Source organism: Salmo salar, chromosome ssa24 (assembly GCF_905237065.1).
Source record: "Salmo salar chromosome ssa24, Ssal_v3.1, whole genome shotgun sequence".
Classification (NCBI taxonomy): Eukaryota; Metazoa; Chordata; class Actinopteri; order Salmoniformes; family Salmonidae; genus Salmo; species Salmo salar.
Genome location: NC_059465.1, coordinates 28,391,627 through 28,405,536, shown reverse-complemented (window position 1 = coordinate 28,405,536; position 13,910 = coordinate 28,391,627). Strand labels below are relative to the sequence as shown.

The 13,910-nt window shown below is 45.1% G+C and overlaps 1 protein-coding gene across 6 annotated transcripts in view; it reads left to right on the top strand.

Moving 5' to 3' along the window:
* Positions 1 to 338: 338 nt before the first annotated feature.
* Positions 339 to 13,910, top strand: part of LOC106585358 (transient receptor potential cation channel subfamily M member 3) — a 165,784-nt gene continuing 152,212 nt past the window's right edge. For all 6 annotated transcript variants that reach the window (XM_014171467.2, XM_014171465.2, XM_045706852.1 and 3 more), the window contains exon 1: positions 339 to 1,251. In XM_014171467.2, the coding sequence (XP_014026942.1) occupies positions 1,159 to 1,251 (93 nt within the window). In that variant the 5' untranslated portion in view covers positions 339 to 1,158. The remainder of the gene's footprint in view (positions 1,252 to 13,910) is intronic.

Genomic DNA, 13,910 nt, shown 5'->3' with positions numbered 1-13,910 from the left:
ACACACACACACACACACACACACACACACACACACACACACACACACACACACACACACACACACACACACACCCTGGAGAGAGTCAGTGGAATGGGCAGAGAGAAAGAGAGGGATGGAGAAGAGGGACACTACAGAGAGTGAAATGGAGCGGAAGAAACATAGCTCTTTAGAGTATGGACATTTCTACTCAATATTTTTAAGTGGGGGTTTGCCTGCTTTAGCATTCTGATGGTTTTATAAACATGGATGATGATGACATATGCATTCAGTGTAAAAATGATACTGATTTGAATGCCATATCAGTTACATTTCTCCATATTCATCTCCATTCCAAATGAACGGGGCTATATCTGTGACACACTCCTCTCGTTGCATCTTTCTTACGCGCCATACCTCTCTCCATCTCTCCCCTCTTTCTCTCACTTGCTCGCTTGCTCTCTTCTCCTCTCTCATCTCCTGTCCTCTCTCCTCTTTTTGCCTTGTGCTCAGGCTCTCTCATTCTCTAATTTATTTATATTTTCTCTCTTTCAATCTGCCTTATCCATTCTCTGCATCATCCATTCTCTTTCCTTCTCCCTTTCCCCCTCTCTCTTTCTCTCTCTCTTTCTCTCTCTCTCTCGTCCACTCTCTCTCGTCCTCTCTCGCTCTCTCTCTCTCGTCTTGGAGACAGTGCTGTGCTGCTCCCTGTCACTCTGCTCAGTTTACGGGCTCTGCTCTGCTCTCCCGTGCTGTGCTGCTCTCCTCTCCTTTCCTCCTCTCCTTTTTGCTGCTCTCTTCTCTCCTCTTTCTCCATATCCTTTTCTTTGTTTTTTACTCTGTTCTGGAACGTATGCTCCGGGTGGACTGGCAGACTGGGATACTGGGATACCACAGGTGGAGAGAGGGCTGGATGCTCCAGGCATTCAGAACTCGGCCATCGGACCCTTTGGATCTGTGGGGAGGGGAGGGAGGGGTGGGGGAGAGGGAGAGTGGAAGGAGGGCACCCAGGTGAAGGAAGGGCTGAGCTGCCGGGGGACCAAGACGAAGGTGGTGGTCTGGTGTTAGGGGTCATGCTCTGCCGGGATCTGAGTTGTTCTATTTGGCCGGAGACTCTGCTGCTTTGCCCCCTCCAAAGGGCTCTTTTCTTGGAAAAGCCGGGCGGGAGGAGCGGGAACCATGAACCAGCAGCTGGATGCTCCGCGGCCAATCAACTGGACCATTAGGAAACTGTGCGCTGCAGCCTTCCTACCATCTGTACGCCTGCTCAAGGTATGGGTACCAGAGTGGTCTGGGATGGGGAGGGCGAGAGAGGGAGGTGGAGGAGATATGGGACAGTGAATGGAGAGGGATTAGGAGCAGAGGAAGAAGAAGGGGAGGTTGATATTGACTTAAGGTGGGTAGTTAGGAATTCTTTTTTCTCCATTCGGTATACAGGTAACTGCTGAAGCCACACGGGAATATCCTGGTCCCAGATCTGTTTGTGCTGTCTTACCAATTCCTATTTGGTCATTGACAAGATGGCCCAAACAGATCTGGGACCAGGCTGACACAGGATGGGGCTGTGAGGAAGAAAGGCCAGCAGAGGATTATACTGTGACTGTTTGGTGAAGATATCTGAGCAGTTAGGTTCAGATGGTATTATAGCCAATCCACACCTTCCTGTTTTCTGTCTGACAAGTGTTTTATTCCTGGATGTGACTTCCCTGAGGTTATCCTTGTTGGGTGCAAGAGACCATACTGTAACCAGCCTTCTCTGCATTGGGCTGTGTGCGTGCACTGAATGTGCACATGCGTGTGTCCAGTGTATGAGGGGCAGTGAGAAAATGTATGAGGAAATGTATTGGTTGTCACAGGATATTTATAGACCTGGTTATAAGCTGGTTTTATTCACTGTCTGGTATAAACATATTACAGGCTGTTAATAACCAGGCATTTGATACACAACATATTACAGGCTGTTAATAACCCGGCATTTGTTAATAACCCGGTGTGTGTGTGTTAAGCATTTGCATGTGTATGGCTCAAATAGATCTGTGTGGGTGTCCCCATATGAGGCCCTTTGATGCTACAGCCAAACTCTTGGACCTCATATCTCTCCCCCACACAAGCACCTTCACCTTCTTTCAACATATTTTAGAACAAATAGGGAATTATTTAAGAAATTTGCAAGGGTGCCATTATATTTGGCCACAATGTCTATTCAGAAATCAGTGCTGTTGGACTTTTCAGTGCTGAGAGACGGAGGTGGTCACTGCTGTTATGATGTCCACAGAGGTCCTTTCTCAGTGGTTGTAGATGGCTTTTGGCATCCACTGCTTGACACTCTTTGCTCATGATGAAACAATGGTTAGAGGTTGTGATTAGAAATATTGGTTGTGCTTATTTGGAAGTCATTCACTAGAACACAGCTCTTCTGTATAGTAGTGCTTAATGTAGATAAATCATTGGTAACTTCACATTCCCTCAGATTCCAATAGTCCCATCATGTCACAGCCACAGTCACACCTCTAAATGTCACACTCACACTCCAACCTGCTGACACACCATGGCCAAGTGTTGATTGGTCGGCACAGTTAATCAAAAAGCCATTACCACTCTCACCATGTGTTGCTACGGTAACAGCCCACCATGTGCCCTTTCACAGCCTGGGAGAGTAGCAGAGTGGATGATGTGGATTAGGTAGGTGACACACAGATACAAACCGATCGATTAAAGATTGATCATCTTGGGAACGTCAGGGGTTTTAACCTCACGGAGATCCTACTGGATCAACTGTAGGTCACCTGATCCTTTTCAAGGACAGCAGGTTACTTGGTTTGACAGATTAAATTCCCTGGTGTTTGATTGGTGCTGTTATTGACCAATCATGGTACGTCTTCTAACCCAATTGTTCTCTTTGCCAGCACCCTTACCCACATGGATTTACAGATCATTCAGAATAAGGATGAATGTCTGCCAGGGTGGATGTGAACAGTGAAAATAAAGTGTTGGACACATGGAGCCAGCGTGCGATGGTAATTCACTGAGTCTGTGCCATGATTCATTCCTGAGACATACTGGCAATGAATCAAGTTCTCTGGCAGGTGTTTTCAACAAGTAATTAAATCCCCCATTATGACAGAGTTTCCTCTCGACCTTTCAAATGACAAGCAATTGGTCAAGTGTCGGCCCCCAAGAGAATAATGTTTCCATTATGGAGGGAAATAAGTGTTTGCTGAATTGGTGACTGAAATGATATAGCCTAGAGAGGAAACACCCATTAATGTAAGCTGCTGGACAGCCCTCTCTTGAGCAATCACAATATTTTCATCTCACGCTTTTTGGCATATTCTTTGGCTTATCGTTACAGATTACTTTTTGCTGAAAGAAAAAAGTGTGACATACAAAAAGACAATTGCCCTGAAACTGAATACCTGTCTCCTTCAATCTGCCGTTGCTATTATATTCTTCCTTTTTCTATATTTCGGATTTCAGCACTTTCCTCTCCTCTTTGTATCCCTTCTTCCTCTGTCCCTCTTCTGGGAGAGGTTTTTCTTGGCACCTTTCTCATCCTCTCTGTTTCCTCTCCCTCTGTAGGAGAGAGACTCAGATAGTGAGTGTATTATTCATTACTGAATTGTTTTCATGCCCCCTGGAGTTGCACAAGAAGTGTGAAATGCTCTCCTTTTACCTCTCTCTCTCTCTCTCTCTCTCTCTCTCTCTCTCTCTCTCTCTCTCTCTCTCTCTCTCATCATGCATGTATATGAAGCCTTCCAATGCCAATTTTAATGCTCCATCTTATGCAGAGTGCATGGAAGGGAGAGACCGCCAAAGAATACATTTGAATACCACAGTAGCAGTTATGTAGCTATAGCTCCTAGGGTGAGAAAATGGAACTGCAGAATAGTCTTATACAACAGCTCCGGTGTCTATCATTCTCATGTGCTATTTTTACACTGTTCATATACAAATGCACGTATATACTCTGTGTTATCTATAGGTGGCGCTCTTACTGAGTTGGTATTTGGAGTGGATGGCCTCTACAGTTTAAGTTAACCTTAGACAGACTGATCAGTTCAGGGGAGAAGGGTGTCCAAGAAATAGACAATTTGCCAATTATTGTAAACAGTTTTGGAATAGCTGTCGAGAATTCTGCATTGTTGTTGATTTTGTTGTGGACTTGGTTGTGCTCTAAACCCAGCTAACAATTTGTGGTTACCCTAAATTCTCAGAACGTTTGCAGGGATGTTTTGAGAATGTTGTAATATTATAAAGTTTTCTAAAAGTTCGCCCGAAAGTTTGACAGAGGTTCCCTCGGATGTTCCTATGACATGGCTATAATGTTTTCTCAATGAGCGTTTGATTAACACATTCTAAAAACGTCAAAAACAAACATTCTCCAAATGTTCTTGTAACCATTATGGCATGTACTTCTACTAATGTTTATCATATAATATTACCCTGGGACATTTTTGTTTTATATTCATGGGATCTTGTCAAGCTAGTTGGAAACCAAATTGGGACCCAATTGGAACGTTACCTAAAGTTGTAGGAATGTTCACCGTTTGCTGTGATTGTTTAATTCTTAAAAATTGCTGTCTCAAATAGGTTGGGTAACGTACAATGCCTTCGGAAAGTATTCAGACCCCTTGACTTTTTCCACATTTTGTTACATTACAGCCTCATTCTAAAATGGATGAAAAAATTAAAATCCTCAGCAATCTACACACAATACCCCATAATGACAAAGCAAAAACAGGTTTTCAGAAATTTTTGCAAATGTATTAAACCAAAAAAAACAGAAAACCTTAATTACATAAGTATTCAGACCCTTTGCTATAAGACTCGAATTTCAGCTCAGGTGCATCCTGTTTCCATTGATCATCCTTGAGATGTTTCTACAACTTGATTGGAGTCCACCTGTGGTAAATTGTCTATATAAGGTCCCACAGTTGACAGTGCATGTCAGAGCAAAAACCAATTCATGAGGTTGAAGGAATTGTCCGTAGAGCTCCGAGACAGGATTGTGTAGAGGCACAGATCTGGGGAAGGGCACCAAAACATTTCTGCAGCATTGAAGGTCCCCAAGAACACAGTGACCTCCATCATTCTTAAATGGAAGAAGTTTAGAACCACCAAGACTCTTCCTAGACCTGGCTGCACGGCCAAACTGAGCAATTGGGGGAGAAGGGCCTTGGTCAGGGGGGTGATCAAGAACCCGATGGTCAGTCTGACAGAGCTCCAGAGTTCCACTGCGGAGATGGGAGAACCTTCCAGAAGGACAACCATCTCTGCAGCACTCCACCAATCAGGCTTTTATGGTAGAGTGGCCAGACGGAAGCCACTCCTCAGTAAAAGGAACATGACAGCCCACTTGCCAAAAGGCACCTAAAGGACTCTCAGACCATGAGAAACAAGATTCTCTGGTCTGATGAAACAAAGATTGAACTCTTTGGCCTGAATGCCAAGTGTCACATCTGGAGGAAACCTGACACCATCCCTATGGTGAAGCATGATGGTGGCAGCATCATGCTGTGGGGATGTTTTTCAGTGGTAGGGACTGGGAGACTAGTCAGGATCAAGGCAAAGATGAACGGAGTAAAGTACAGAGGGATCATTGATGAAAACCTGCTCCAGAACGCTCAGGACCTCATACTGGGGCGAAGGTTCACCTTCCAACAGGAGAATGACACTAAGCACACAGCCAAGACAATGCAGGAGTGGCTTCGGGACAAGTCTCTGAATGTCCTTGAGTGGGCCAGCCAGAGCCTGGACTTGAACCTGATCGAACATCTCTGGAGAGATCTGAAAATAGGTTTGCAGCAATGTTCCCCATTCAACCTGATAGAGCTTGAGAGGATCTACAGAGAAGAATGGGAGAAACTCCCCAAATACAGGTGTGCCAAGCTTGTAGCATCAAACCCAAGAAGACTCGATGCTGTAATCGCTGCCAAATGTGCTTCAAGAAAGTACTGAGTAAAGGGTCTGAATACTTATGCAAATGTGATATTTCCGTTTTCTATTTTTTATAAATTAGCAAAAATGTCAGAAAACCTTTGTCATTATGGGGTATTGTGTGTAGGTTGATGAGAAAAAGAAACAACACTTTCTGAATGCACTGTAGTTAAAAATAGAAAAATGACTGATATGTGTGTTAGTCCTTTTCGCTCTAGGCTTAACAGTAATCTGTATACTGCATACATCAGGGTTAAATCAAGTAAATTAATAGGTTGGGCTGAAGCCTCTGCTGCGGATTTCTTGACTGCTGCACAGAACAAATGTTGTACTTCATTACCAACCCAGATTAATCATTTAGATTGTGAGAGGGATTGTTTCAATTCTAGTGGCTTTTGGAAAACTAGTGATTATCACATTCAATTAGCCATGTTGCGTGATACTGACACGAGTCACATTGCACGTTATGTTCTCTCTGTTTGTGGTCCGAGGACACTCACAACAGTGTCATTTCTGAGTCAGAGCAATCTATTTGTAAAATGCTTGGAGTGAAGGATGCTTTACCACACTATGTCTGGTGCTCACATTTAACACTGCACACTTTTTCTGTTTTGGATGGAGGTTTAATTAACCACAGAATATCTCGCTATATCAGTCTTTCTCCTCATCTCATTGGAGTAGCCTATTCCTTCATCTCTTTCGCTCACTCTCTCTCTTGCCTTCCTCGACACGTCCATGTTCTTATAACCTAAATAAGTAAGTGCAAATGAGAAATGGTATTTGAAAGTCAGTGAAGCGAGAGTCCTACAGGTGTGAACTTAGCTAGGGTATGTGAACAGAGGACATGTAATCATGGAAACCCTGAGGGAACGTCTCTAACTTTGTGCACTTTGGTGTGTAAACACACTTCAGCCTACTCCAGGAGCTTTGGAAAGCTTTCACCTTTATGTCTAAATTAATCAAACGCTACACGCATGAAATTACAATTAAGACATTATTTCACTAACTAGGCAAGCGAAGAACACAAGCTCGCAATTAAGACCTCAGTTGTTTGTTTTCACTCTCAGACATGTATTTCCCGTTGGCATGGCTCCCACTAGGCATCTGAAATGAAAGGGCCCGTTCTCAGACAGTATTTGCTTTCAGATTTGAAACGCTTTCTGAGAAAACAAAGTAATAGTTGGAAATAAACCGTCTAAATAAGATGTCTTGCCACTTAAATATGGGCCTACTGTAGCTGTGTTTTGTCTCTATTTCCAGTGCTGTATATCACCTGTCTACCATGCTTCAAAAACCTCCAAAACAGCAGCATGGTAAAGATGCTTGCTATTGGGGCACTGAGGAGGGGCCTGGGCCCGATGCTTGGCGAACCATAATAACCCCAGTGTGCGCATGTTCAAATCCCACTCCTCTGCTCCTGGAAGAAAGTCATTTTCAAACCCTGGCCCACGCTCCCTCTACACTCTTAGAAAAAAGGCTTCCAAAAGGATTCTTTGGCTGTCCCCATAGGAGAACCCTTTTTGGTTCTAGGTAGAACCTTTTTGGTTCCTTGTAAAACCCTCTGTGGAAAGGGTTCTACATGGAGCCAAAAAGGGTTCTTCCAATGGTTATCCTATGGGGACAGTCAAATAACCTTTTTAGGTTCTAGATAGCAATTTGTTTTTCTAAAAGTGTACCAACCCACCCCCACTCCAACCCCTAGCCCATTATCATGACAACATCCATGACATCAACAGATTTATGTCTCTCTGTGTGGACCTTTGACCTCCCAGACTGTCTCTCTGTTTGGACCTTTGACCCTCAGGACTGTCTCTCTGTGTGGACCTTTGACCCCCAGGACTGTCTCTCTGTTTGGACCTTTGACCCTCAGGACTGTCTCTCTGTGTGGACCTTTGACCCCCAGGACTGTCTCTCTGTGTGGACCTTTGACCCCCAGATCTGTCTCTCTGTGTGGACCTTTGACCCCCAGGACTGTCTCTCTGTGTGGACCTTTGACACCCAGGACTGTCTCTCTGTGTGGACCTTTGACCCCCAGGACTGTCTCTCTGTGTGGACCTTTGACCCCCAGGACTCTCTCTCTGTGTGGACCTTTGACACCCAGGACTGTCTCTCTGTGTGGACCTTTGACCCCCAGGACTGTCTCTCTGTGTGGACCTTTGACCCCCAGGACTCTCTCTCTGCGTGGACCTTTGACCCCCAGAACTTTGTCTATGCTGCCGTCAGTCAGCGGGTGGAAGTTATGGGTCTTTCTTGGGATGGAAGACAATTTGATTATGTATAGGGAGGAAGTCATGTATCTGCCGCCAGAGCTGTGATTTATGGAGTCTCAGTAGACAGTTCAACATGTAGTACGGTACCCATGTAGTACGGTATCCAGTTAGAATAAAATGTATGTGTGTTTGTTCTCGAATGTGTGTGTGTATTTGTGTTGGGTGTGGGTGTGTGTGTGGTGCCTGCGTGCATGTTGTACGTACGTGCGTGAGTGTGTGTGGCTTGGTTGGCCACTGGTCCGTGGTCCCAGAAGTCATCGCCTCTTGTCATGGCTCTCTTATGCACCCTCTACACACACACACACACACACACACACACACACACACACACACACACACACACACACACACACACACACACACACACACACACACACACACACACACACACACACACACACCCTGTCCCCCTGTATTTCAACATGAGGTGAGCTGGCTGCTTGATGAAAGTAAATCTTGTAGAGGGAAAAGGTTTTGGTTGGGTGCACTGAGCATTATTAAATCTGTCTAATCGATTAGTCTAAGTGCTACCTTCTTACTGTGTGCTTAGAATGTGGAATGAGGCACTTTCACCTAGATGTAAGTATGTTGTGGGTGGGTGCCTTTGTGTGTGTGAATGTGTGCGTGTGCCAGGGTTTCCGTTATGAAAATGTGGCTCTAGATATTTGACCGGCAGCATTTTAGTTTGGGGCGGCAGTGGTTTAAAGCGTTGGGCCAGTAACCGAAAGGTTACTGGATCGAATCCCCGAGCTGATAAGGTAAAAATCTGTCGTTCTGCCCCTGAACAAGGCCATTAACCCACTGTTCCCTGGTAGGCTGTCATTGTAAATAAGAATTTGTTCTTAACTCACTTGCCTAGTTAAATAAAGGTTAAATCAAAAATTGACCAGACATTTGAGAAGTTTACCAGACCCATATGCATTGGGTGTGTAACCAGATGTGGGTGTGTAACCAGATTAGGGCGTCCACCCACGGTGCTCAGAATGACAGAAATAACATTTATATTATGGTAAATAATCTTAACAGAAAATGAAAGTCGAGGATGGAATGACGTGTTTCCTTACCGCGTACTTTGAAGATGTTAGAATAACTGTCCACATGTACTTTTCCTCAGCCAACAAGACGAGTAACAAACAGAAAATCACCAGCCTAATCATAGGAGGTGTGTGAGTTTCAGGTTTGGGGAAACACATTTCCACCATAAAAATGCACCTTCATAATAAAGCATTCCATGCATCATTACATTTGCAGACTTATGTAGATTTCATATTCATAATTTAGGCTAATAATATAAATCACTATTTGTAAAAATAAATACTGTTCAATGCATGGCTGAGGGCGTATAGAAATACCCCCCCCCCACTAAACAACTAATACAAAACAGGTGCATGCCTAACCTAGACCTAACCAACAGAAAGTGAAACAGAGGATCGGTGGCAGCTAGTAGGCCGGCGACGACGACCGCCTTATTTCAGTTTAGACAGGAGTGGGCTAATTAAGCTATATAATCTTGGCAATTTAATTCAATTTACTTAGGGAAAGCTTAGCTTCCCCTAGACTTATGGACGCGCCGCCTATGAGTCTATGCCAATCTACTATCCCCCATAGTAGAAAAGTTGACCTTTTCTATTCATCAGGAGAAAGAAATGGCCCAAACAGACTCTGGGACAGTTGTGGGACGACTAACTGAAGTTTATTTAGTGCTTTATCCGGGTAGCCGGAAAGTAGAGCATTGCAGTAGTCTAACCTAGAAGTGACAAAAGCGTGGATTAATTTTTCTGCATCATTTTTGGACAGAAAGTTTCTGATTTTTGCAACGTTACGTAGATCGAAAAAAGCTGTCCTTGAAACAGTCTTGATATGTTCGTCAAAAGAGAGATCAGGGTCCAGAGTATAGGGTGTATGACACCCTGGTGTGTACATAGGTTGTGTGTGAAACCCTGGTGTGTGCATAGGGTGTATGACACCCTGGTGTGTACATAGGTTGTGTGTGAAACCCTGGTGTGTGCATAGGGTGTATGACACCCTGGTGTGTACATAGGTTGTGTGTGAAACCCTGGTGTGTGCATAGGGTGTATGAAACCCTGGTGTGTGCATAGGGTGTATGATCTCTGGTGTGTACATAGGTTGTGTGTGAAACCCTGGTGTGTGCATAGGGTGTGTGAAACCCTGGTGTGTACATAGGTTGTGTGTGTGTATGAAACCCTGATGTGTGCATAGGGTGTGTATGAAACCCTGGTGTGTTCATAGGATGTGTGTGTGTATGAAACCCTGATGTGTGCATAGGGTGTATGAAACCCTGGTGTGTACATAGGGTGTATGATCTCTGGTGTGTGCATAGGTTGTGTGTGAAACCCTGGTGTGTGCATAGGGTGTATGAAACCCTGGTGTGTGCATAGGGTGTATGAAACCCTGGTGTGTGCATAGGGTGTGTGAAACCCTGGTGTGTGCATAGGGTGTATGATCTCTGGTGTGTACATAGGTTGTGTGTGAAACCCTGGTGTGTACATAGGTTGTGTGTGAAACCCTGGTGTGTGCATAGGGTGTATGAAACCCTGGTGTGTGCATAGGGTGTATGATCTCTGGTGTGTACATAGGTTGTGTGTGAAACCCTGGTGTGTGCATAGGGTGTGTGAAACCCTGGTGTGTACATAGGTTGTGTGTGTGTATGAAACCCTGATGTGTGCATAGGGTGTGTATGAAACCCTGGTGTGTTCATAGGATGTGTGTGTGTATGAAACCCTGATGTGTGCATAGGGTGTATGAAACCCTGGTGTGTGCATAGGGTGTATGATCTCTGGTGTGTGCATAGGTTGTGTGTGAAACCCTGGTGTGTGCATAGGGTGTATGAAACCCTGGTGTGTGCATAGGGTGTATGAAACCCTGGTGTGTGCATAGGGTGTGTGAAACCCTGGTGTGTGCATAGGGTGTATGATCTCTGGTGTGTACATAGGTTGTGTGTGAAACCCTGGTGTGTACATAGGTTGTGTGTGAAACCCTGGTGTGTGCATAGGGTGTATGATCCCTGGTGTGTACATAGGTTGTGTGTGAAACCCTGGTGTGTGCATAGGATGTGTGTGAAACCCTGGTGTGTGCATAGGGTGTGTGTGTGTATGAAACCCTGGCGTGTGCATAGGGTGTGTGAAACACTGGCGTGTGGATAAGGTGTGTGTATGAAACTCTGGTGTGTGCATAAGGTGTGTGTAAAACCCTGGTGTGTGCATAGGGTGTGTATGTATGTCTTCTAGGGTGTGTTTATTCTTGAATGTTTAAATGTTGTTCGTGTTTGACATGCATGTTAGTGAGTGTGTGCATTCATAGCTTTCCCGTTGTCCATAGTCAAATCAATTAATCAATACAATTCTGTTTGATGATATATCTATGTTCATGTGATATATTACACTCAAGGCTGTTAGAATAACGAAGATGTCGAATAGCAAGAGGATAAGTAAAAAACTGTACACATGTCCAATTTACACTTTTAGCTTGTACCAAAGGCTGTTTGGTCTCTGGGTTATAAAACACCAAGAGCGAAGTCAAGTTGTATTGTGATTCTAGTCACAGAAAAGGGGTTTCGTTAGGTCTAATGAGACAAAGCCAAGTGCTTTTTAAGGAGTATTACCATTGGGGAATGTCATAATAGGACAAACGTTTAATTTCATCACTCTGGACAGCGTACAGTACGGGAAAAGTATGTACTTTAGCCTCTGTGTGGAATGACTCTGAATAGCCTTGGTCCTCTATGACAGGCTGGCCATTGGAAGTCTGATGGAGTCAGTGTTAATAATTCAGGAGTCTTTGGTAAGCTCAGAGTGAAACACTTAAGACCGGGACTAGTTCATGTCATGATCTGACTGCTGTAGACTGATTAAAAGGCTGGAAACGAAAAGGGAAACGGTGGCAACGTCTGCTAGCTGGCTCTGCTTCTTGACCCAGTTTAATTAACACTATAGCTCAACTGTGGGGGAGAGCTCGACTCGACTCCACGTACAGAGTATCATGCATCTATCATACAGTATCTAGGGGCCAGGAATGGGTTTTATCTAGGGGCCAGGAATGGGTTTTATCTAGGGGCCAGGAAGGGATTTTATCTAGGGGCCAGGAAGGGATTTTATCTAGGGGCAGGAAGGGATTTTATCTAGGGACCAGGAAGGGATTTTATCTAGGGGCCAGGAATGGGTTTTATCTAGGGGCCAGGAATGGGTTTTATCTAGGGGCAGGAAGGGATTTTATCTAGGGGCCAGGAATGGGTTTTATCTAGGGGCCAGGAATGGGTTTTATCTAGGGGCCAGGAATGGGTTTTATCTAGGGGCCAGGAAGGGATTTTATCTAGGGGCCAGGAAGGGGTTTTATCTAGGGGCCAGGAAGGGATTTTATCTAGGGGCCAGGAAGTGATTTTATCTAGGGGCCAGGAAGGTGTTTTATCTAGGGGCCAGGAAGGGATTGTATCTAGGGGCCAGGAAGGGATTGTATCTAGGGGCCAGGAAGGGATTTTATCTAGGGGCCAGGAAGGGGTTTTATCTAGGGGCCAGGAAGGGGGTTTTCAGTCTATAGATAGGGCCCATACAACCCTGTCCCTTTGTATCATGTCAATATCATGGTCATCTCTATTTCTATCTCTATTTGCTTTGCCACTCCCAGTGTTAGGAGCCTGGTTTAGTACTGCAGTGTGAAACCCAAAAGCAGAACACTGAGCCAGATGGGTTTTCAGTGTAAGGGGGTGTGAAAGAGAAAAGGATGTTTCTAGACAGACATACTTGGCTTTGATCTGAGAGAGCTTAGCAAAAAAGCAACCCTGCTCTCTCTCTCTCTCTCTCTCTCTCTCTCTCTTTGTCTTTCTCTCGCTCTCTCTCGCTTGCTCTCTCGCTCTCTCTCTTTGTCTTTGTCTCTCTCGCTCTCTCCCACTCTCTCTCTTTGTCTTTGTCTCGCTCTTTGTCTCTCTCGCTCTCGCTCTCTGTCTTTGTCTCTCTCTCACGCTTTCTCACTCTCTGTCTCTGTGTTTGTCTCTTTCGCTCTCTCTCTCTGTCTTTGTCTCTCTCTCTTTCTCGCTCTCTGTCTTTGTCTCTCTCTCTCGCTCTCTGTCTTTGTTTCTCTCTCGCTTTCTGTCTCTGTCTTTGTCTCTCTCGTCCTCTCTCGCTCTCTCTCGCTATCTGTCTTTGTCTATCTCTCGCTCTCTCGCTCCCTGTCTTTGTCTCGCTCTCTCTCTCTCTCTCTCTCGCTCTCTCTCACTCTCTGTCTTTGTCTCTCTCTCTCTCACTCTCTGTCTTTGTCTCTCTCTCATGCTCTCTCGCTCGCTGTCTCTGTCTTTGTCTCTCTCTCATGCTCTCTGTCTTTGTCTTTGTCTCTCTCTCTCTCTCTCTCTCTCTCTCTCTCGCTCTCTGTGTCTCTCTCTCGCTCTCTCTCGTTCTCTATCTCTGTCTTTGTCTCTCTCGCGCTCCCTCTCGCTCTCTCTCGCTCTCTGTCTCTGTCTTTCTTTCTCTCTCTCTCTCTCTCTCTCTCTCTCTCTCTCTCTCTCTCACGCTCTCTGTCTTTGTCTCTCTCGCGCTCTCTCTCACTCTCTCTCATTCTCTGTCTCTGTCTCTCTCTCGCGCTCTCTCTCGCTCTCTGTCTTTGTCTCTCTCTCGCTCTCTCTCGTTCTCTGTCTCTGTCTTTGTCTCTCTCTCGTGCTCTCTCTCGCTCTCTCTCACTCTCTGTCTCTGTCTTTGTCTCTCTCTCTCTCTCTCT